Source organism: Culicoides brevitarsis, chromosome 2 (assembly GCF_036172545.1).
Source record: "Culicoides brevitarsis isolate CSIRO-B50_1 chromosome 2, AGI_CSIRO_Cbre_v1, whole genome shotgun sequence".
Taxonomy (NCBI): Eukaryota; Metazoa; Arthropoda; class Insecta; order Diptera; family Ceratopogonidae; genus Culicoides; species Culicoides brevitarsis.
The window spans coordinates 23,391,479-23,416,285 of record NC_087086.1 but is presented as its reverse complement, the minus strand read 5'-3'; the positions used below and the strand labels follow the sequence as shown (position 1 = coordinate 23,416,285).

At 32.9% G+C, this 24,807-nt stretch overlaps 6 protein-coding genes across 8 annotated transcripts; 4 read left to right on the top strand and 2 right to left on the bottom strand.

The window, feature by feature from the left end:
• The first annotated feature begins 95 nt into the window (after positions 1-95).
• LOC134829712 (spermine oxidase) lies at positions 96-2,143 on the top strand. The gene is made up of 3 exons (XM_063842933.1): positions 96-372; positions 444-518; positions 577-2,143. The coding sequence occupies exons 1-3, from the start codon at positions 187-189 to the stop codon at positions 1,912-1,914; spliced, it is 1,599 nt and encodes a 532-aa protein (XP_063699003.1). The 5' UTR covers positions 96-186; the 3' UTR covers positions 1,915-2,143.
• Positions 2,144-7,248: 5,105 nt separating this feature from the next.
• Positions 7,249-11,980, top strand: LOC134829547 (protein cycle). 2 transcript variants are annotated; one of them, XM_063842649.1, is made up of 10 exons: positions 7,249-7,893; positions 8,015-8,224; positions 9,082-9,153; positions 9,516-9,846; positions 9,904-10,021; positions 10,085-10,282; positions 10,352-10,969; positions 11,024-11,140; positions 11,398-11,583; positions 11,645-11,980. In XM_063842649.1, the coding sequence occupies exons 1-10, from the start codon at positions 7,604-7,606 to the stop codon at positions 11,830-11,832; spliced, it is 2,328 nt and encodes a 775-aa protein (XP_063698719.1). In that variant the 5' UTR covers positions 7,249-7,603; the 3' UTR covers positions 11,833-11,980. The 2 variants fall into 2 exon arrangements, with proteins under 2 accessions (XP_063698719.1, XP_063698720.1); XM_063842650.1 differs by having other exon boundaries at positions 11,024-11,144; positions 11,402-11,583.
• Positions 11,885-14,506, bottom strand: LOC134829549 (zinc finger protein 91-like). Its single transcript, XM_063842651.1, has 3 exons — positions 13,156-14,506; positions 12,573-13,084; positions 11,885-12,329 (listed from the first exon to the last, which is right to left on the bottom strand). Exons 1-3 carry the CDS (start codon positions 14,463-14,465, stop codon positions 12,001-12,003), a joined length of 2,151 nt encoding a protein of 716 aa, XP_063698721.1. The 5' UTR covers positions 14,466-14,506; the 3' UTR covers positions 11,885-12,000.
• A 365-nt stretch (positions 14,507-14,871) lies between these two features.
• On the top strand, positions 14,872-16,819 carry LOC134830189 (DCN1-like protein 3). Its single transcript, XM_063843588.1, has 4 exons — positions 14,872-14,994; positions 15,145-15,572; positions 15,636-15,770; positions 15,826-16,819. The coding sequence occupies exons 2-4, from the start codon at positions 15,395-15,397 to the stop codon at positions 16,458-16,460; spliced, it is 948 nt and encodes a 315-aa protein (XP_063699658.1). The 5' UTR covers positions 14,872-14,994; positions 15,145-15,394; the 3' UTR covers positions 16,461-16,819.
• An 838-nt stretch (positions 16,820-17,657) lies between these two features.
• LOC134832661 (uncharacterized) lies at positions 17,658-22,024 on the bottom strand. Of its 2 annotated transcripts, XM_063846767.1 has the most exons (8): positions 21,925-22,024; positions 21,680-21,742; positions 20,876-21,624; positions 20,388-20,822; positions 18,970-19,041; positions 18,758-18,913; positions 18,245-18,700; positions 17,658-17,999 (listed from the first exon to the last, which is right to left on the bottom strand). In XM_063846767.1, coding segments are annotated over exons 1-8 (1,962 nt in total). In that variant the 5' UTR covers positions 21,927-22,024; the 3' UTR covers positions 17,658-17,970. The 2 variants fall into 2 exon arrangements, with proteins under 2 accessions (XP_063702837.1, XP_063702836.1); XM_063846766.1 differs by lacking the exon at positions 17,658-17,999 and having other exon boundaries at positions 18,009-18,700.
• A 750-nt stretch (positions 22,025-22,774) lies between these two features.
• On the top strand, positions 22,775-23,685 carry LOC134830220 (chymotrypsin-2-like). The gene is made up of 2 exons (XM_063843628.1): positions 22,775-22,897; positions 22,961-23,685. The coding sequence occupies exons 1-2, from the start codon at positions 22,834-22,836 to the stop codon at positions 23,671-23,673; spliced, it is 777 nt and encodes a 258-aa protein (XP_063699698.1). The 5' UTR covers positions 22,775-22,833; the 3' UTR covers positions 23,674-23,685.
• Positions 23,686-24,807: the final 1,122 nt, after the last annotated feature.

The following is a 24,807-nucleotide window of genomic DNA, read 5'->3' as shown; positions in this document are numbered from 1 at the left end:
CTGGTGAAGATCAGCTGTTCATCACTCTCATACATCTCACAAAAACTATGGCACAATTCGAAAGTATTGTGTCCGACTCAGCTGTTTGTCAAAAAAGAAAACAGAGTCGAAAAGATATAAAAATTTGTCTTTAAAATATTATTGTAATTATTCTATTTCGATATTGCCATAACTTATGTAACATAAATGATAATGAGTAAAGATGAAACCAAAGAAAAGAAAAAATACAAAATTATAATAATTGGGGCGGGCATCAGTGGACTTAGTTGTGCAGCACATCTAGTCCAGAATGGCATATCGGATTTGCTAATATTGGAAGCGAGAAATCGCATCGGTGGACGAATATTATCAATCGACTTGGGTGGTCAAAAGGTAACTTTGCAATTTTTTGTGCTTTTATCTCCAGATTACATAACGGTGATATTCTCAACCTTGACCCCTAGGTGGAATTAGGTGCTAACTGGATACATGGAATTCTAGGAAATCCCGTGTTTGAGCTAGCAATCCAGAATGGACTGGTAAGCGAGCCTTTGTTGTTGTTTTTTGGAATTGTAGTCATTTAATTATTATTTGCAGGTAAATGTGGTTAACATACCAAAACAGCATAAGATTGTAGCAGCAACGGAAGATGGCAAACAAATACCATTCATAATGCTTGCGGAGATATACGAGGCATATTGTTGTTTCCTAAAACGATGTGAAGAGTATTTCATCAGTGACTATGTACCACCAGCTGGGATCAATTCCGTTGGAGAACACATAAATCTCGAGATTGAATTGTACTTAAAGAATGTGACAGACGCAAAAGAGAAATCTCTCAAAAGACAAATATTCGATTGTCTCCTTAAGCGAGAAACGTGCATCAGCGGTTGTCATAGTATGAATGAAATAGATTTACTTGAACTAGGAAGTTACACAGAACTTCAGGGAGGTAACATTGTTTTACCCTCGGGATACAGCTCGATTCTCACGCCTTTAGTAAAGATGTTGCCTGAAGATAATATTGTGACAAATTGCCCAGTAAAAACGATATTTTGGCGACGAAAAACGGACAACAACACTGACACCGAAGAAGAAGAAGAAGTGGATGATGCAGCTTCAGATGACTCTGACAAGACTGTAACGGATGTGCCCATAACGAATCCGCATCGAGTTAAGGTTTTATGTGAAAATGGGAAAAAGTATTATGCAGATCATGTCATTGTCACGACTCCGTTAGGTGTCTTAAAAGAACACGGCAAAACGATGTTCGTACCTGAATTGCCACAATTCAAAATGGAAGCGATTGAGCGTCTTAATTTCGGTACTGTCGATAAAATTTACCTAGAATACGATAGACCATTCCTAAATCCAAGCATAACGGAAGTCATGCTTCTGTGGGAAACGGATGAGGCGTCAAGTTCATCTGACGATTGGATCACGTCAAATTGGTTTCGTAAAATTTATTCGTTCACCAAACTCACCGACACCATGTTACTTGGATGGATATCCGGCAAGGAAGCAGAATTCATGGAAACGTTAACATTCGAAGCAGTTGCTGAAAAATGCACGGAAATTCTAAGGAAGTTCCTTAAAGATCCATATGTTCCCGTGCCTAAAAAATGCATTTTTACGACCTGGAAGAAACAACCTTACTCAAAGGGATCGTACACATCGATCGGTGTCGGTGCCTCACAAGACGACATCGAAAGCATTGCACAACCATTATATTCTAGTCCGCATCAACTAAAGCCTTCAGTTTTGTTTGCCGGAGAGCACACGCATTCAAATTTTTACTCGACCTGCCATGGCGCTTATTTGAGTGGCCGTACCGCTGCTTTAGCAATTTATGAACCAGAAGTGTCGCAGGAAATTTGCATTGAAACGGAAAACAGCGACTTGAGTTCGTGGTTGGCGGGGATTGCATTGGATTAATTTGAATTTGCCTTTTTTCAATAACTTTTATAGTTTAATGGTAAAATTAATCTGATTTTTTGATACAACTTTAGTGATGAAAAATCTACTCAATTGATATTCAGGCATAGCTTTAATTTTGTTTTAACAATTTGTTACAATTTGTAAATGACATGTTAGTGTAATAGTTTTTTTCCTCATTTTTATAGTGTATTTTTATTTATTTGAAATAAATAACTTTTTTTACCAATAGCTTTTAGATGAGAAAGCGACTTTAAAGAAATAAACTATAATAAAAATAATGCTTTTACTACGTAGAACGTTTGAAATAGTTTCTAATTAATACATAAATGAAATAAAATTATAAGAAATACTAAAAAACTATTTTTTATACCTTATCGATTTATGGTTTTTAAACTTTTTTTTTGATTTCTTATTAAAATTAACCTTGACCGACACTTCACTTTGAAACTGAAAACGCGAAAATTCACTTAAAAACATCAAAAACTCACTTAAACATTAGAAAACATTTGAAAGTGTGAACTAAAAAAATTACTTTAGAATTAAAAAAAAAAAAAAATTTACTAAAAACCCGTCATACATTTAACACATCGTCAACTTTTGTTGAAATTAAAATGTAGAAAATAAATTTTCAATTGAAATTGAAATTAACACACAAATTTAAAACAAAATGAGAAATGTTTAAACATATCACTTCACTCCGAAAGTCCACCTTGAAGATCCACTGCAAAAGTACACATAGACTAAGAAATTTTGAAATTAATTTAGGATATCTTATTAGAAGTATTTAAAATAAGGTGATTAGAGTTGCGAATTTAGCGATTTTTCAAGAAAAATTGATACCTTTTTGAAAAATATTTTCCGATCATGAAACGTGTGTATCCTGGAGCAACGTCGTATTTGGTATCTAATGATTATTATTATGTAAAAATGCTAACTTCTTCAAAATAATTTTTAAAAAATAATATCCTGTTTGAATTCTGAACAACAACCTCCTACAATAAAAAATATATTTTCTATGATCAGCACAACTGTACTTTTATTTCAACGTAAAAGCTTATTACACAGTGCACAAAGTAATTAAGTGTTAGTTACACATTAGCATTTGATAGTTCAACTTGAGCCGGCAAAAATTACTCTACTACGTCTGTTACAATAATGGCACGCAAATAAATTCGCAAATTACCTATACAAGAAAAAAATCCGGAAGCTATTTTTGCATGACCTTTCGTGGGGTCTAGGATCCATCTTGCGATGATTTCTTCATCCAAACAACAAACAACAGCGTGTGGAATAATTAATTTCTATTTACTTGGTTCGTGTATTTATCGCTATTGCATAATAGTCTTTCGTTCGAAGAATATTGGTACATACAAACTTTGCAAGATCAACGAGTTCTGTAAGAACGACACAAGCAAGCACGTCATGTAACGTAATCATTCAACAATAAAACTTAATATGATATTTATTTTTTTTACCTTGACCATCACAGAGATACGGCACGTTTTGATAAATATACAGAGTGCATCATATTACAAAATTCACTACCGGGAATGTTCTTTAGTGTAGAAGCGTACAATTATTATTCACTCTCTAGCTTGCGTTTCTCAGTGTGTGTGCATGGAAAATAGCAAAAATAATAATATACAAAAGTTATTTACAAATATTATATCGCGACTGATTAGAGATGACATTGCAATGTCTCTTACTTGTGTTGATTTGAGGATCGCGTACTTAAAATATTGAAAGCAAAATGGAAAGTTTTTTTTTTGTACAGAAATGTTTATTGAGAAATAAAAAAAATAATAAGAAGAATTAACGAAAAAATGTGATAGAAAATAACTTACTATTGAAGTGATATTACAAGAACTATAAGAATCTGTGTACAAAGTATCAGCACTAAAATAATCAAGTTTCAATTTTTTTCTATTTTCATCAAACTTTTAAGGTAAGTTTTTTACTTCTAAAATAGTAAATAAAAAGAATTTTTCGGTTTGTGTATGAAAGAGCTTCCTGCAGTTTGTTTGGTTTGGCTTACGTAATATTTATCAAGAAACTTAATAAAAATTTAAATACAGACACGATTGTACTTTGATTATTTGTTATCAGTAAAATAAAATCATCGATGCACATCTTCGGTGCACGCCGATTGAAAAAATGCATTGACACTATGGAGCATTAACTTCGTTGTACAACAATACAATGTTGTGGGCTGATTGTAACTCTCGTAAAGTTTTTTCTTTGCGTAAATGAATAATAAACTACCAATTACAGACAAACATATTTTCCGCATCCGAGCTGCATACAATCCTATATAATACGACTAAAGATGATCTATAGGTAATATTTGTTGATATTTACTTGCTTAGTTAAAAAAAAAAACAGTTTGATTGTTCGAGAAAATTGAATGAGTTGTAAGTTGATTTAAAATCCCTAACTCGATTCCTCATTACAAAACATTTACTTACGAAACAAAACAAAAAAAAAATAGATAAATGTCATTAACAGACATTCAATAACATGTATACGATTTTGTAATACAAATAATATCAATAAAAAATTTATACGAAACCATTTTCTTCTTATATTTTGTCGGACGCAGTCGTTATAAAACAACAGATAGATATAGAATATTCGATGAAAGTCTGTATAAAGTTAGGTATTTTGTATTCAAATTTTAGACAGAGAACGCGAAGAACAAATTCGGTTGTATAAGAGTTATCACGTTTTTTCTGAGATGAAAAAAATTATTTTCGTAATACAAATATTTTAAAATATTGAAATCCTTCGATTTACAGTTAAATAGATGAACTTATGTTTCGTATATATTATAAAAGTTTAATAATGTTTACAAAAAATTATGTACATAGTTTTATAACATATATGATATAACTTCAAAATATAGGTGAAGAGGTGAAAAAAGAAACGTTTTTAAATATTAGGGAGAAAATACCCTTTGCGAAAAATTTTTAAAACAAAGAAATATGAAATGTAAATAATTCTCAATCAGGACTGACCTGCATTTGACAGGTTATCAAACATATTCAACTGTATGAATAAATAAAAATATAAAATCGTGGAGAAAAGAAGGTAAACGTGTTATGTAGAAGGCCAAAAGGAACTCCAACTTGAAACATGCAAATCGATTCCTTACAAAGTCAAAAGAGCAATGCGATATATCACGTTAATTATAAATAAAAGAAAGTTGCTCTAAGTTAAACTCAAAAATAAAGTCTGATGTCCCATTTTAGAAAAAAAATGGAATAAAAAATGTTAATTAAATTAGGACCAATATTTCAAATTTTTGTGAAAAAAATTTTTAAAATTTTGCATAGCGATTTTTTAAATTATCATACTTCAAATTATAAATATTAATAATATTAAAAATATTCATTAGATATTTTTATTTCTTTTTTAGGCCGCTCCAAATGAAAATCAAAAATAAAGTCCAAAATTTTTGAAAATAAAATGGGGGGGGCAAAATAAAAAAAAAATTTGAAATACTTATTTTCATACAAAATGACAGAATTTTAGCAATTTTTGATCGTTGATCAACATTTTTGTTGTTTTTTAATAATCTTCTTTGAAATTTTCAAATTAAAAATTTGTTTTAGATCATTTTAAGTTAAAAATTGAAAAATTAAAATTTCATAAAAAATAACTGTCAAAAAAATTTGAAAAAAAAAAATCAGTAATTCAAGTTAAAATATGATTTTCAAAACAAAAATTAAAATAATTGAAAATTTTTTATAAACTTTTTTGTAAATGTCTTGAAAAATTATGAAAATACACCAAAAAACGATCAATTTTGATGAAATTTTCAACTTTTTTTTTTATTTTGCCCCATTGGATTTTTGACTTTTAAAATGGGGCATCGGACTTTATTTTTGATTTTCATTTAATTATTAATTAGCGGCCTTAATTATTAAAAAAAATATCTTCTTTTTAACTCAGATTTTCTTGCTTTATGTCACTATTTGATTACTCAAAAATTTTCAAAGAAAACTTAAACAAATTCTCATTTCAGTAATTTTTTTTGATACATATTTAAAAAAATTAAATCTATTTTTTGCGTTTCATTTAGAATAAAAAAGTTAAATATTTGAAAAATATTTGATACTATAACTCCTTGGTGACACGTCATTCATTGCTAATGTTATTTATATAGATTTTTATGCAAGATCTAGAAAGCGATATCTTACCTAACAGTATTTGATCTAACACAGATGATAAAAACTTGGAGCCAAAACTCGAACGAAAGGAAGAGTCCGAAAATTTTTATATAACTACTTTGCTGCTGACACACATAAGTCCAACCCCTTTTTTGTTACCGTTTCAAACAATCAAAATTTGGTTGCATAATTTATGTATAAAAGGGTAAAAGTTCTTGAATAATATGAACAACTTGTTGAATATTCAAACATAACAAAATCCTTAGAAATACAAATATGCAAATATGAGTGACTCAATGAATTGATAAGAAATTATAAACGAAAAGATCAAAAAAATTTCCACTCATGAATGGAAACAGGGGAAAAAAGAAGGTGGAGGATTCAAATTCATGCGCAATCTTATCCAATATGTATTGTACATGTAGTTCTTACAAAACATTCATAAATATTTCATATATTTCACGTTTCTTTCATTGCTATGTATTCAGGTCCTCCGTTTGTTCTTATGTGAAATATTGCATATATATTTAACCTGTGGTTGGTGCAGAAATTCAGTTAGTTTGTCTTCGAATCTTCTCGCGTCGAGTTTTAAGTCCTTAAAAAAATATTATAAAACAAATAGAAAAAAAATAAATGAATTTTTAAATAAAAAAATGACAAAAACTATGAAAAACGAAAAAATATAGTGAACAAATAAACAAAATATAAAGTTTTAAAAAATTGGAAATATTTTTCACATTTTTAGACTTTTCTGTGATTAATTCAAATTTGTTTTTTTTTTTGTAAATTAATATTTTTTATTTCAAAACATAGTGAGAATATTTTAAATATTTAAAAATTAAGCAGTTAAATAAAAATGAAACATCAACAAAGTATGTTATAATACAATTAGATACTCATATTCAAATGTCGTCATTTAATCCTATTACATTTTCATGAACTTGAAAAATATCTAGTTGAAATTTATTTTAACCATAGTGCTCACAGCTTTCACCAACAATACCTACAGTTGTTTGTGATCAAATTAATTATCGAAGGATTAACGAGTCTACTCGCGACCGACTTCTGATTCATTTATTAATTACGTCATAGAACGGTCATCTCTCGAGCTCTTTTTTACATCATTATTTTATGAATAAATATCAAAGAGAAGCTCTGTGTACAAATACCACTAATTGGATTATTGGCGCAAAACGATTGCAAGATTTTTTCATTTGTAAAGAAAAATTCGTTTGAAAATTTTTCATTGGTTTTAAGCGTATAATTTTGGATAGAAAGGTCATGAATGATCTTGAACAAAAAAAAAACAATATAAATTAGTCAGTGATATTAACGAATAAATAATGCTTGATTTCAATTGTTCATTCCATGAGATTAATAAAATGATACAAAGACCTGTCTAAAATCCAATCTCGAAAAAAATAATTGCGTTAGACGGAATTTGCGCCGAAACAAAGGTTACACTTCGAAAGTGGACTAAAGTTTTAGGGTTCATTCGCGAATAATTAGTCAAAAAAATGGTGGCTCGAAACTTTTCACTTCAAGAATTACCATACTCCCGTTTGCTCCAAATGCCCGATGACGAAAGAGAATTCCTCACGTTAGACGAACTAAAGCCACACCAACTGACAGAATTAGGAGTCGAATCTAGTAATAGTCAATCAAATACGAGTACAAATAATGCACAAACCATTTTACCAACTGAAAGCTCGACGCATCAAGTGATACAGCAACAACAGAGCGATGAAATGCAACAATCTTATAGTCACACAATTTATTACGATTTAAATTCGCAATCTGCGGGAAAGTAAGTTTAAGTTAAATCAACATTTGCTTTTGTATGGGAAAGTTGCCGAGTTTGAATTGAACGATGAATAGTTGGAAAACATTGTTTTCTCAAATATCCTTTCACCGATTTTTCTTTTCAGTGGGTATTGTAACAGCTCGATTTATATGGATGGAAACTCAATGCAATCCACAATGATTGACCATCCGACAACTATTTTGCAACAAAGTGATTCGTGTGGACTTGAACCAACTACCACAAAACAAATGCATTACTCTTCGTCACATAGTTCCAACCATCACCATCATCATAGTGGCTCTCATTACGATAAAAAGAGGAAATATTCTTACACGTAAGTTGGCTAGACGAGAATTTTCTTACAGAATTTTCCCCTATAAAAACCTTCTATGGAAGCTCGTTTGTTACGCGTGAAGCACCTGCAAGTTGACACTTTTGTGAACGTAGCTATTCAATTTTCTGGAAAACTTTCTTCGCGTTACCCTTTTGATGAAGCAACATCAAAAATACAGAGGAAACGTTTCAAGTCTTTGCTTAAAGAACGTTTTACAATTTTCTTTAATTTATTTTAAAAGACTTTGTTTAATAATAATTAGTAAGGTTTCTCAACATCTTGTTTAAGTTTCAATGCGTCACACTTTTGGATATAATAAATGGGGTTGTTATTTCATATATGAATCGTGAATTTTCGGTTAATTTCTTCAAACTCTATAAATACTGATTGACACGCGTTTGGTGTGATGCTTAACAATCACGGAAAAAACGATTCAGATAACAGAATAATAATTATCTCTCATTAAAAATTATTTTTACACCTGATTTCACTCTGTTTGTTTGAAACAAGTGCAGGATTTTTTCTTCTTGCATTATATTTGCGCTTATTAACATCGTTATTAACATTTCATGAATCTTTGGCCATGTATTTTGTCTGTCTGTATTCAATTTGATGTTTAAAACCTTTGCCCAAAAAAAAAGAGAATCTCGATCCCGGAAATTTTCTAAAAATCACTGATAATCTAATTTCGAAAAATAAATTTATTACTAAAAAAAGTTTCCCTAAATTATAAAATGCACTTTGGTGACCTAACTGATTTATTCTCTTAAAATATGTTTATCATTGATTCATTTTTTTCTACACCTGATTCCTTTTCAGTTTTTTTTATCTTATTCTCTTTTTTTTCATTTCAAAAGCAGTGAATGTAGCGATGACGACGATGGATGCACCGATTCAAAGTCTGTTAAAACAACAGATGAGAACAAGAAGTAAGTTTTTCTTTGAAAAATAAACACAATTGTCATCATTATTGTTAGCGATAATTGATTTTAAAGTATAAACTGTGAAACCTTCAAAGTGTCGTGTTGGTGTGTCCTTGAATAATATGAAAATTTGTACTTAAAACACTTTAATAGAATAAATAATTTTTGCGCCAAAGAGCAACAACACTATTATGTAACGCTATCGATAAGACAAAATCGATAAACCAATTCCGTAACAAAAAAAGAAACACGAGACACCTGATGATGATTATTATTATGTTATTACCTTACTGATACAATTTCTCTCCCTCTGTCTGTCTATTAATTGGTTACATAACACTCCAATATTTCATTTTCTTTCACGACAGACAAAATCACAGTGAAATCGAGAAAAGACGTCGGGATAAAATGAACACGTACATTTCAGAGCTTTCCGCGATGATTCCTATGTGCCACGCTATGTCACGTAAATTAGATAAATTAACGGTTTTGCGTATGACGGTGCAACATTTGAAGCAAATAAGCGGTGCTGTACAATCGTATACCGAAGGTCATTACAAGCCTTCGTTTCTGACAGAGCAGGAATTGAAAATGTTAATCTTACAAGCGGCAAGTGGGTTTCTATTCGTTGTTGGATGTGATCGCGGTAGAATTTTGTATGTCTCAGAATCAGTGGCACAAGTTTTAAATTATTCACAGGTTTGTATTAGTATTGCGTGTTTCCATTGAAGGACGAATAACCTCTTGATTTTTCAGGGTGACCTTTTGGGCCAAAGCTGGTTCGATATACTGCATCCTAAGGACGTATCAAAAGTTAAAGAACAACTTTCTTCATCTGATCTAAGCCCGAGAGAGAAATTAATTGATGCTAAAAGTGAGTTAAGAAGTTTTTTTTTTAAATCAACTAAAAAATTCACGAACATTTTTTTTTACTTAGCAATGCTTCCTGTTAAAACAGACGTATTGCATGGTGGTTCGCGTCTTTGTCCGGGAGCTCGACGATCCTTTTTCTGTCGCATGAAATATAAAGCAGGTGCCAATACCACCAATGTTCAAATAAAAGAAGAAGTGGACAGCAGTTCAACAAACCAAACTTCGTCATCGTGTCATCGTAGGAAAAGCAAAGTTAGTTCAGGTATCACTTTATTTTGATCATTTTGAATTATACCTTAAATTTTGTTTTTATTTTAAATATATTTTTAAGATAAGAAATATGTTGTTGTCCAGTGTACGGGTTATTTAAAATCATGGGCACCAGCCAAAATTGGGCTGGAAGAGCATCAAGAAAGCTCAGAATGTGATGCAGATTCTTATAACTTGTCCTGTCTCGTAGCATTAGGTCGAATTCAACCAAACATCTATCAACAAAATTTAAATGCTCAAAGTCCCAATCCCAGTCTTAGGAATATACAGTTTATATCGCGACACGCTATGGATGGAAAATTTCTTTTTGTCGACCAACGTGCTACACCAGTGCTGGGATTCCTACCACAAGAATTACTGGGAACTAGCATGTATGAATATTACCACCACAGTGACATTCCCGTCTTAGCAGAATCGCATAAAGCAGCATTGCAGGGCACAGAACAAGTCACAACACCCATTTATCAGTTGAAAGCTAAAGACGGCAGTTATGTGAGGATTCAAAGTCAGTGGAAGTCTTTTCGCAATCCTTGGACGAAGGAAATTGAATACTTGATTGCTAAAAATAATATAATTTTGTCAGATATGGGACAAATGGAGTCTACTTATCAGCCATCACAGGAACAACAACAACAGTGCGCGCAACAGGGTAATCCACCAAACTATGAGTTCTTCCAAAGTAAGTAAATCGAATAATTTTACACAAAAATAGTTTGCCAACATTTTGATTCAGATCCCGCTCGTGACATGCAACGGATGATCAACACTCACATAGAGGCCAGTAAAATAGGAAGACAAATAGCCGATCAAGTTCTTGATTATCAGAGGCGTCTGGAAGACTCTTCGTCTGGCAAGTTTTATATTTGAGCCGCTCTAATTTTATTTCTGCCTTTTTGTTCCCTTTAAAAATTGACAGAAAAAAATGAAAAAAAAAAAAAAAAAATCTAGAGTTTATGTTGCTTAAATTGAATTTTGATTTTTCAATTAGATTTTAACCAGATACATATTACAAGAGAAAAATTGATTGAAAAAAATGGAGCGTTTCTATATTTTTTGTAAATACCTATAAAAAGAAAAAAAAATCTTACAAATGTTTTCAATTTTTAGAAAGTAGCCCTGATCCTGAGCGTACTCTTGCTCAAATGGTCCCCGTTGTACGTGACCCAACCCTTGCATCCAGTTCGCTCGGTCTTAGCCAACAACTTACTCCACTGTTGCCGACAAAACTGATAAATGGTCAATTACCACCGTATAGTTCAATGCGTGTTACCCCCATGCTGAATCCTGATCACCGTAAGACTATAAATAATTTTTAAGTCCAATTAAATACTTAGAAGTTCATTTATATTCTCAGCTAGCGATCCGGAGGTGGGAGAGCTAATAGACGCGTCATCAGGAAATGCCTCTGTCACACCTAGTTCTGGCGGCACCACTGAGGGAAACGATGAAGCAGCGATGGCCGTCATTATGAGTCTTTTAGAAGCTGATGCAGGTCTTGGAGGACCCGTTGACTTTTCGGGACTTCCTTGGCCACTTCCTTAGGAAATGTTTCGAATTATCACTAAAGTTACCATTACACTATCTGTATGTAGAAAATTAGCTAAATTAATATTAGTTCAAATTGTTGTTTTTATTTTACTTTTCAAGGAAAAAGTTTTGTTCTTTAAATAAACTTGAAGATTTTTGTGATATAAGGGAGTAATCTTTTTATTATTTTCCAGCAACTCCCATTAGCTCATTTATATTTACATTCTTTAGTTGAGTGCCCACTGGTGGCATTTGGTACTCTGGATGTTTTTCGGCAACATGTCTTCTTAATGCATGACTAGCTGAGTATGTGTTAGTACAAACGGGACAGAAATATGTGTTAGGTCGATGGGAATCTTTGTGAGCACTCAGATTTTTTGAAGTAGTGAAGATCTTTCCGCATGTTGGACAAGGATATTGTTTATTGGAGTGCATGTCTTTCTGATGAAGTTTCAAATGTCTCTCGCTTTTGCACATCTTTCCGCAATCTGTACATCGAACATCACGAACATCTAAAATAAATAAAAATTATGTTAGTATTTTTTTAGATTATTTAGATTTAAAAAATATTAAAAAATATGTTGAAAAAAAAAATTTTTATCGATTTTGAGTAAGAACTTAAATCACCGATAAAACATTAAAAACGTTTAAGAATCAAATTTTTATTCTTTTCCCTTTTCTAATTATAAACACTCTGATAAAACAAAAAGTCAAATACATAATTAAATTTTGTCCCCAAAAAAATATAAATTTACCTGAATGTGAATGTCGATGATATTCCAAAATACTTTTATTGAAGAACCTCTTGCCACATTCGTCACAAACATGATCGAGTAACGTATGCTTCCTCTTGATATGCAAAGTTAATCCACTTCGAAATTTAAAACTCTCATTGCACTCCGAGCAAGTGTGAATTTGTATTCCCAGGTGAATAATTTCTATGTGATCTTTTAAATCTCGCTTTTTGCGGTAACTCTTATCACAGAGATCACAAAAGAACCGTGTATCTCGATGAGCAGCCAAATGTAACGCCATTCGGTTAGCCCGCACCTCTTTTGCACAGAATTCACATACGTCGTAGCGTTGCAGATAAGGCACTGGTCTAAATTTTCTTCCTTTTTGCTTAGTAAAAACCACAGGCTCAACTTTCCGACAGACCTTCATGTGTTCCTCTAAATTTTCGAATCGCGATGTAGAGAAAAAACAGAAATCACAAGAATGACTTATTCCAAGCAAGTCATTCAATTTGGGATCTGCATTTTTTTGCCTAAAATTAAAAAAAAAAATGAATTGAAAAAATATTTTTTCAAAGATTTGAACAAATTTGTACCTACGTACATGAAATCTTGGTCTTCATTTGACAAATAGTTTTGAATATTTCGCTTTGTGCATTTTGAGTTCGATTCTAGTATGGCTCGTTTTTGATGTGATTCAGTTAATTCATTATTGTAAAGAACTGCCACTTTTCGTTTGACTTTAGTTTCTTTCATTTCTAAAGCATTCGTCATGATAATTCTTTTGAAAGGGATTGATAGATCTAATTTATTTGATTGCGGGCATAGGAAAACAATATGTTGTAATTTCAAGTCATCACAATAAACTTTCGCATCACAACATTCACACTTTACCAGCATTTCTGGTTCGTTGTGCATTTTGTTGACATGTTTTACCATGTTGGATTCGAAGCAACATGAAAATTGGCAGTAGTTGCATTGTAACGGTCGCACTAAAACAATCGATTTTTGGTGCATTAAAGTATTATGGTGCCTGAGAAAATCTAGACAAGAAAATGTGTCTTTGCAAGCAAACCGAAAGCACCGAAAACTTATTTGGTGATGCTTTTCTAGACAGTGATCCATCATGATTTGATGAACATCAGATGTTTCGTTCACTTTGAAAGAGCAAAAAGTGCACGAAAATTTATTTGTTACAACAACACTTTCATTGTACGTCGACGTATCTTCATTTTTGGCTAAAAGCAGTTTACTAGTTTGATTTTCATCGAAATGAGAAACAAACAAATAGTGACTAGGAATATTTTTTCCAAAACTTTTTATGCGTTGTTGTAGCTCTAAATAGTTCCAATTTACAAACACTTGTTGATTAGGCTGTCGCACAAACGTTGGCGTAGTCGAATGAAACGGGACACCCTCATGAGTTTGTTTATTCAAGCGCCTTATTTGTCTTAATTTTTTCTTCTTTTCTTTCTCAAACGACTCGTATTCCTCAAATGACAAATCGGCCTGAGGAACTGAGGGGTCGTCATTTTGAGATATACACGGTTTCGGATTTTCTCTGAATATTCTCACTCCCAGTTCTTCAATGTCTTCATCACTCAAATTAATTAACGAAGGTGTCGTATCAGTTGACACAGGTTTCACAGTCAACTCTAATTGCGACTCTGACCTGATGATTTCTTGCCGTTGTTTCTCCAAAAACTTTTCAGAACACTCGGCGATCAAGCGAAACTCCTTCGCAATCATCAGCTGCTCGTGACACTCCTTGCAAACTTTTTGCGGAACGTCTGATTCAAAAATCTCATATCCTGTCACTTCTTTATACATTTCTTTTATAAACAAAGCCGAAATCGATGAATCTTCACATGCCACGAAACATATTCTACAACTTGACTTAGTCAAGGTGGGCATTTTAAACAGTTTTCACGCTGAATATCTTCAATAAATGGGAATATCTAATGTGAGATAAAAAAAATAAATAAACACAACATTGAAAATTTACACTGGCCAACACGAGAACCACTTTGTCTGAAAAACCCTTTCTGATTACACCGTCTAACAAATTTATCGACTTCCTTTAATAATTTTGAAGTCTGTTGGAGATTCATTCAACACAATTTTGTTTGTTTGCTTGTAGCCGGTCTAATTATTTTTCTATAAATTTTGTCAATTTGAAAAAAAAACATATAAAATACTATCGTGAAACTCAAATTGTCCTGGACTCCAATCTCATTTTGATGGTTCCAAAGTGGTTATCGTGTCGATCAGTGTTATCGAGAAAAAACAGCGCCATCTGCAAATTATCACATTCTGAACTGTCAAATACTGAGAAATATTGGTCAACAAAAAACTATTTATGTATTTATTTATTTTAAGCTATATTTTAGGCTAGTAACAAACAATCGAACAATGTAAGCCATACAACAGGAGTGCAAATTAGGTAAATAGAGTGCAAGCAGTATTTTGGGTTTTTTATAGTGGATTCTGATTCAATTATGACTCACATTTAAGAACCATCAAATTTTCTCCATTTTTGTACAAGAATTTCTTCAAATGCCTTATTGCTAATGTATTTTTCATTTATTTACAGCATTGTGAATTGTTTTCCTGGATTTTCTTCATTTTTTACATAAAACTATTGCATTTAGTGTCCAGAGACTTAAAAGGACTTTTTACGACAAAAAATTGAGACAGCTGTTCCGTACAAATCGAAGAATGACGTCGTCTGGAAAATCTTAGATTATTCAAATCTTGTTGAAAAATCAACTAAGTAGAAGACTATCGATAAATAAAAAGTAGATTTATTTTCTCTGCAATTTTCCGGATTCTTCACCAAAACAATGGGAAACTGCTCCGCATGCTTGAAACCATCCGAGGACCAGAGTTCGTCAATGGCAAACACTACAAATAACTACGATGAAAATGTGACGAATCAACAGCAACAAGGTTCTGTGCATAATGTTGGAATGCAACAAACAGTAGCTGGAAATACTGTGATATCGGTGAAAAATGAACAAGGTAAAATTTTTTGCCTCACATACAAAAGTATCTCTTACAGATAAATAATATGACTTTTTACAGAAAATTATCAATTATTATCAAGACCACATCACGGAGAGAGTGGGGTCTCTAAAAATGAAAAGATAAAAAGTGGAAGTGGGAAAAAAGGATCGATTTTCTCAAATGGAAATAACTTGCAAGATGTGCCTTTATTAGGTGAGAATTATTTGCGTACCTTTGATATTATGTAAATACACCAATAAATTCACAGGCAAAGATACTCAAATATCAGACAATGCATTGAATAAGTTATTTGAAGAGTACAAAGATGAAAGTGATGACGCTATTTTATCGGAAGGCATTGAACGCTTATGCATAAATTTGGGTTACAAACCTGATGACTTTGCAATTCTAGTGCTCGCGTGGTGTTTGGATGCCCAACAAATGTGTTGTTTCACAAAGTCTGAGTTCATTCAAGGTTTACAAAAGCTTAATGCATCTTCATTGGAGGAGATTAAACTCCGACTACAACAGAAAATTGAGAAACTGGCTATCGACCCGGAACTCTTCAAGCAACTTTATCGCTTTACGTTTCGTTTCGGTCTCGAGCCTGGTCATCGTACTTTATCACTTGATATGGCGATCATATTATGGCGTCTCGTTTTTACTTTACACACTCCTCCAATTTTAGACAGATGGCTGAACTTCTTGGAGCAAAATCCCACAATAAGAGGCCTCACACGTGACACCTGGAACATGTTTTTGAATTTTGCAGAGTCTTGTGATATTTCGCAATATGACGCGGACGAAGCTTGGCCCAGCTTGTTTGATGACTTTGTTGACTACGAAAAAGATAGACTCAATCAAAATGTGACGAAAGAGACGACTGCAAGTGTTGACTCGTGATTTTGTAACCAAACTTTAACATTAACCAACTATAATACAAACAGAAAAGTAAGGTGTATTTAGCTCTATAATGATTTTTTCGGACCAAACTGCCAAATGGACCTCAATGCTTATTAAATACTAAACACATTTTGGCTTCAGTAATCTAAAATAATGGTTTAATCTAAAATATAGGTATAACAAACTTGTGATTTAAAAAAAAATACATACATACAACAAAAATCGATCGTGTTTGTAACCGTGTTTAAGACAAGTTTCTATTTCAAAATTGACAACATTTTTTCAGGCTCAATTCAATAAAAATATGGTTTTCCTTGATTTATTATGCAGGGACATGTATTAAAACTTATACTTATTTTATGAAAAAAATAATATTAGGTATATGTAATAGCTTGTAAATAAAACGCAAATGCATTATATAAATATAGTCATATATGTTTAATTTAATATTTTATGTAATAATAATTTAAAGAAAGAAAAAAAAATAATAAAAATTCAAATAAATTTATCATAAGGACGCTTTTAACTTTTTGTTTCCTTGAAAAGTTTGTGATTACTTTTTTTATAATAAAAATGTGAGCAGCGTTCCTGAAAAAGTTGCTTGTTAACCGCGGTACTATTCTAACTTTAGGGATATTATTTTTGAATAGGATCGATAGGTGTCTTCGAGAGATTCCTGGATTCTAAACTTTTTTTGGGAAAATTTTATTTTCGAATGAAAATAGTTTTTAAAGGCAAATTGTTCTCCAAAATCTAATTATTTTTTTTTAAACGGATATTAGGTACTTAACATGACTTCCTGTGTATATTTTTAATACAAAGCTAAAAAGACATGATAGTGTCTTAGGAGCAAACTCAAAAGGAAAAAAAAACTAAAATCAGATCCTACGCAAAAGGAAAGATAAGAATAATAATCATGTCAAAAATTTCTAAGGAAAAAAAAGGAAAATGAAATGTTAAAACAATATAAAACATTACAGTGATCGTCTTCAAGAATTCAATAAACGCTTTGAATTTTGTAAAGAGTGCAAATTTTGTTTTTTTTATGACCAGGCGTTTGCGTTATATTACCTATTTTTAATAAATTTTCATGATAAATAAAAAAGTGCATTAACTTTGAAACCACTTTAGCTTTCATTTAACATTAAAACACAAATATTATTATTTGTTAACAAATTATGTTTTATTTGTATTATTTATTAATTTTTATGTTGATAGACATTTATCTACTATTCGTACAATTAATTATCTTTTATATTTCATTGTCTCTCAGAAATCTAATGCAGTGAATATTTTATCAAATCATGGGGTGACAAAAGACTTTTGAATATGGTTAAATTTTTCTGAACTTTTGTAAATTTAATCTTAATATTATTGATTTTGTTGCAGTACAAAATAAAAATTATGCATTCTTTTTAAGTATATTTAAATAATTGGAATTACTAAGTCATTGATTTTGTTGGCGAGCTTTTTTGCTTCGTCGGTAATTTGCTAAGAAGTATCGACCTTTCTATGGGTCATAATATCGTTTGAGGGGAGCTTTAATAAAACATAAAAAAATAAATAAAAACATATGTAAAACAATAAGACGCTCCTGACGATGATGCAAGATTTTGAACGAAAATCATAAGAAAATAATAAGACAAAAAACTAATTCAACGACATTAGTGGACGAGGAACGCCTCCTTGACTACTTGTTGAATAATTTTTCAAATGATTTGTTGTTGTACTAAATCTTGAAACACCTTCTCGTCTTGATTGCGTCTCTGTCAACGGCACACTACCTGACGAGCTCCATCCACTGGTGTCTGAAGATGCAGCTGGTACGGTTGCTTTATTATCTGAGAATCTCGAGTATCTTCCATTTTCTCTTAAAGTTGATCCGCTGACAGCGGGAGGTGGTGCATCAAAACGACTTGGACGTCCATTTCCAACTGCTGAGGAGCTACCATTAGATCTGCCATAATCACTTCTACCGAAATCTTTTGTTCCTTGACGACTGCGTGAACGATCTCGAGCCCCACCGTTACTGCCACCGTTTTGTGAACGTCCATTTCCATAACGCGAGCCACCGTTTTGTGTCCCATTATCTCCGTAGCCATTTTGTCGAGATCTACCATTCATTCCGGTATTTTGAGCACGATTAAACCGTGACCTATCCTGTTCTCTTTGCATGGTATTCATACGATTGCCACCTCCATTGCGGTGGTTTTGACCTCCACCACGACCGAATTTACGACCTATTTTAGATAGGTAAATAAAAGTAACAAATTTGTGATTTGACATTTGAATCTCACCTTTTCCATAGCCACTCATGGACATTTCGTGTAACCTAGGATTAACAACTTGATTTGCTTCGCGCAAGACGTTTATCAAGTCATTTGCTTTAGGTCCATTTTGAGGAGTAAATAAGGTGTAGGCAGTTCCAGTTTGATTAGAACGTCCAGTACGACCTAAAATACGAATAAGTTAAAAGTTATTCCTTTTGAAAGATCTCAAAGTGACTTACCAATTCTATGAACATAATCTTCCGAATTGCTTGGATAGTCAAAATTAATGACAAACTTGACATCTTCCACATCTGTTAAAGTTTGGATGAATAAGTCAAATAAAATAATTAGAATATTTCTATCAAAACAAAAGAAAAATATAAAACAAAAAAATCTAAAAGAGCTTTGTAACGTAGTCGCCAATTTTTAAAAAAGCTACACAGCTTTCTATACAGCTTGTTACCTTTAATTAACCTGAAAATAGCTTAAAATAGTAAACACAAAAAAAAGCTCTTATACAACAACCAGGTACATAATAAAAAAGAATTGTTGAATCGTGGCGTTTAATGAAAAAATTGTGCAGTCAAATATGTTTAGCGAAAAATGGCCGAGTCTTTGAGGTTTCATTCCACTCACGGGAGATTCAAAAGGCACTGAGTTCTTTATGATTTTGATAGGAATTACGTTATCTATCGGTTATCTATTTGAAAACTGTATCAACTAAAACCTAATTCCTATCAATTTTCACGTACTTAAAATAAAATGTTAGCTTCTTGAGATAAAAGAAAATACATGGGAGTCTTACCAGTTGATTGTTTGTGTTTGTGTGTGTGTGTTTCTCTCTCCAAAAGTTTCATATCTCTGATGAAATGAACATCGGAGTCTTCTGGTTTTCCACACACATGGACAGTTTACTTGTGACGAGTCGCTGCTTCAATTTTTATTTTGAGGATAGAATAAAACAGCAACCGCCACATATAGAATACGGAAGAAAAAGGACGATTTTCCGGACTCCGAACGTTTTCCATTAGGAAAAGTAATTTTTTCTCAATTTGTGAGTTTAGAATTTATCGCGAAACTCGTATGTTTTTTCAATGCCTGTTCAATACATTTGTGAATGAAACGACACTCGTTTTCTTTCAACGATTTCTCTGGATTACAAATTGCAAGTTTGTCACACATTATCATCCAAGCGGAAATTATTATTGTTTTTTTTTTCAGTTAATATTGACCCATGAAAAGTTAATTCGGGTCACTTATGACTGTGCTGTATCGATCCCAGTATTCACTGTTTAGATATAGTTTTGTCTATTTTCCTGGCGCTCTTCTAACATTTTTTGGGTGCAGCTTCTAATCCAGTTCCATCGCAGTGGTTTCTTCTGCAGAAACGATGAATTCCTGTAAGTTGTGAATACTGGAGGCAACACAGACCACGGATAAGGATAACGTGTGAACTCTGCAAAAATGTAAGTACAAAGAAAGAGAAAAAAATATTCGATTTAGTCACGTCTCTCCATTAGTTGAAGTTAAACAGATTAATTTGATTTCGTTAAAGGCAACTCGGCCAGCTGCTATCTGACTTTCACAACCTACATGTTATTTTTGCTTCAAACTCATTTGGCATCGTTTTAGCCCTCTTGGAAACCCCATTACTTACCAAGCCCACGAGCTGCAACATCAGTTGCCACCAAGATAGAATTCTTGGCATGACGAAATTGGTTCAATACATAATCGCGTTCTTGTTGAGATTTGTCTCCATGAATGGCACAAGCACGCCAGCCAAATCCAAATCGATTTATAGACCGTGTCACCTCATCTACGCCACGTTTTGTCTCTACGAAGACTATAGTTTTGGTATCTTGTTCACGCGTTATTTCTTGCAATAGTTTCATGAGTTTTTGATCCTTTTCGTGCTCTTCGCATACATCTACGATCTGAAGAATGTTGTGATTGGCTGATAGCGTGAGAGATCCTATATTAATCTGAACATAATCACGCAAAAATTCTTCAGCTAAGTTACGAACTTCTTTGGGCCATGTAGCAGAAAACATTAATACTTGTCGATCAGGACGAATTTGACCCATAATTTTTCCTATAAAAAAAAAACTAATAATTTTTTTCAAATGTGATTTTAACTTTACTTACGGATTTGAGGCTCAAAGCCCATGTCAAGCATACGATCGGCTTCATCGAGGACCAAATAGGTGCATCGTTTCAAGTTAGTCACATTTCGTTCTAAAAAGTCGATTAATCGACCAGGTGTTGCAATAACGATTTCAGCTCTGTTTTCCAAATCTCTGATTTGGGGTCCCTTTGGAGCTCCGCCGAAGACACACGCATTATTTACTCCCATGCGACGTCCAAAAGTATCTGCCACTTCTTGAATTTGTTGTGCCAATTCTCGTGTTGGAGCCAAGATTAAAGCAATTGGACCTTCGAAGCGCTGTAGCTTAGGCTGACTTTTCAAGTGAATCAAACCTGGCATAACGTAAGCCAAAGTTTTTCCACTGCCAGTTTGAGCGATGCCTACCATATCTCGACCGCTGAGAGCTATCGGCCAAGCCATTGATTGAATGGGCGTGGGTTGTGCAAATCCTTGTTTTCGGAATTCGTCCAAGATGAATGACGGAAATCCATTTTCCTCGAAATGGAACGTAGGATTAGGACAGTCACGTCCAGATGTTGTTATTTCGTGCTTGTTTAAGAAATTTTGAATGTCGGCATGCGGACGTCTCAGTACGATTTCCGGTGGATTGAAAAAATTCTTTTGAAAAGATGGCAAATTGTATGTGTCCCAGTGAATGCGTTGCAAGTTTGCTCCAGGTTCGTCTTTCTTGCCTTTGAATCCGTTGTCACGGCCACGATCACCTCCATATCCAGAACGGCTGCGGGGTCTGAAATTGAAGTTTTCAATTAGCTAAGTTCAATATTGTGAGAAATCCGTATTACCCTCCAAAACCACTGCCGCCTCCCGATCTACTTGATCCACCATTGCGATTGTCACGACCGTACCTAAAATCAAGTAAAAATTTACTGGTAAATAACAATACATTTGTACGTAGTTCCTTTCCAAACTTTGCATCTATGGACGTATGATGTGAAAATGCCATACTTTCAAACTCTATTTTAGCCTCAGATTTCATTCTTCCACAATAAAACAAACTATATTTTGGTAAATTACCCCTAATACTTACATGATTGAGTAGTTTGATTGATTATTTTGCGCTGATTGATTAGGTAAACTGAATTTTAAATGAGCTGAAGTTCTAAGTACTACCTACTGATGGTTTTATGAGATTGCGATCTGCTAATTCGAGGATATCATGAGACGAATGAAAGTCATAAAGTAATTTGCCCCTTCATACTAATTCAAGATTTACCACTGCTACTTCATGAATATTTAACGGGAAAAATTAATTGTTCGGTTTTTCCACTTTTTCAAGTAAAAAACACTTCATTTAAGATGCAAATTAGGCACATTTGAAAATATAAAAATTCCATTCTGTACATATCAATCACAGAATATTCATTCTCACATTGGACACATCAAAATATATTTTTACAATAAGACTGATTGATTTTATTATTCAACCATTTTTAACTTTTTTCTAAAAAAAAACTCACAATTTGAATGATCGATTTATGTTAATCATGTATTTAAATAATTTTAACGTCAATTCTTATCTAAACTTATCTTATCTTCTCACAAAAAAAAAACGGAAGCAAAAACTTTAAATGTTTTTTCTTTGAGATTTTCTACATCACACTTAAGAACGGATATAAAAAAAAGTTTTATCTCAGGTATTTCCATCCTCAAACAAATAAAAAATACTTGAAAATATTAATTGATCGGACCATCAATCATTCATTTGATAAGAATTCGCTACTTTAATCGCTTATAGATAGTAAAAATATAAAAATTTTCCTTTAGACCGCAAAGCAGACAATACGCTTTTGTTATTTTTTGTTTAAATTTTTTTCTGTATAATGAATTGTCAGAAATTCTAGTAGATAACGCACGTTTCGTGAAAATGATGATAGCAAAAATGATATAAAATGTCGAAGATCCTCCTCAATTGTTTAGTTTCAATAAAAAGCGAAATATGGCACGTCTTTTATCACTTGTTTTAATTATTCTGGCACTAACCTGTTTGGTTTCTGGCAAAAGTAAGTTATTGTTTCAGTAAAGTTCCTAATATTCAAGATTAAAAATTACTTTAAAAAAAATAGTAATTCATCCTCGAAGCATTGGCTGGGAAGGACGAATTGTAGGCGGAAGTAATGCAAAAGCCGGCCAATTTCCCTATCAAGTGTCTCTGAGAAGTTCCTTCGGAAGCCACTTTTGCGGTGGAAGTATCTATACGCAACGATGGATTGTTACTGCAGCACATTGCATTTACGGATCCACAACAAACAATGTTCGTGTCGCTGTTGGCACAATTTACACAAATCAAGGAACGATTTACGCCTCATCGAAACTTATTTATCATGGAAATTATAATCCTAATACGCTGGCTAACGATATAGGTCTCGTACAGACATCCACTTCCATTGTTTTATCAAATGTTGTTCAACCGATAGCATTGGGTTCTAATGTTGTGGGGGGAAACGTTGCTGCTGTTGCCTCTGGATGGGGAAATACTGTTACAGGTGGAGGCGCACCTTCAATCTTGCAATACATTAACTTGAAGACAATCACGAATCAGGAATGCAAAAATCTCCATTCAATGACGGGAAATGCAGCAAATGTCAATGATAATGTAATTTGCACGTATATGCCAAGCGGAAAGGGAATGTGTAATGGCGATTCTGGAGGCCCTCTTGTCGCTAATAATGTCTTGATCGGAACTGTATCATGGGGAATTCCATGCGCAAAAGGATATCCAGATGCCTTTGCGAGAGTTTCATCGCACAGAACTTGGATTATTAATAACGCAAAATAAAAAATAGGCCTTGTTAAAAATTTGTAGCTACATTTTTTCTTTATAAAACGCATCTTTTTTAAAATTTGAGATTTTCATATCGATTCTCATAAATGATTCTTATAACATTTTATTCTTTAATGTTCAATGTTAAAAGATGCTTCAAATCAGGTCATTCTAATTGAAAAAAAATAGTTTTGTCCAAAATTTTCAAAAACAAATGAAAATATTGACTCAAATTTCTGTTCTAAAAATTCTTTTTACCGCATTTCGAAGAAAAAATGCGGTATTAAACTCGACTTGCCGTGTGTGTGTGTGTGTGTGTCACCTGTGCCCCCCATTTTTTTTTGTTCCTAATAGTTCTTATTAGTGTTTAATAGTTCCCATTAGTTTCCAATAATGCAAAATAGTTCCCATAGTGCAAAATAGTTCCCATAGTGCAAAATAGTTCCCATTAGTTCCCAATAGTGCAAAATAGTTCCCATTAGTTTCCACTTGAACACTCGAAATGCGGTATAGTAGGTTGTTCTTTAGACGTAAAAAAATATATTTAACGGTCCAGACCAGTAAGTATAATTTAAAAGGTAAATCGGAACGGAATGACATTAAATGACAAAACTCAAAACAAAACGTAATGAAAAAAAGTAATTTTATTTAGAGCTTTAAAAAATAATGATTAGAAAGCCCGAGTACCAAGGAAGAATCCGAAAGTTCTTAGACAAGTGGCCAGGCAAAAAGACATTCGGGATTTACAGGTTTCTTCCATTATTTTTTGTACTGGGAGCTGCTCTTGAATTTTCTATGATCAATTGGACCGTGGGGGAGACGAATTTCTGTAAGTGTTTTTACTTTTGTATTACATAATTTTTTTATTAACTTTACTTTGATTTTCTGTAGATCGCACATTCAAACGACGTCAAGCACAAAATCTGCTTGAGGAAAAACTTAGAGAGACAAACAGTCACGTAAATCAATAGAAATGCCAGCCGGTGTGTCCTGGAGCAGGTACTTATCATTCTCAGCTGCTGCTCTGCTCAGTATGTTCGCAGGATCCCAAACTGTGCACACGTTTTATAATCCGTTAAAGGACTTGCCTGAATATATAGAAAAAGAAATAGAAAAGAAACATGTGAATGTGACAGTGGACGAGGTGCT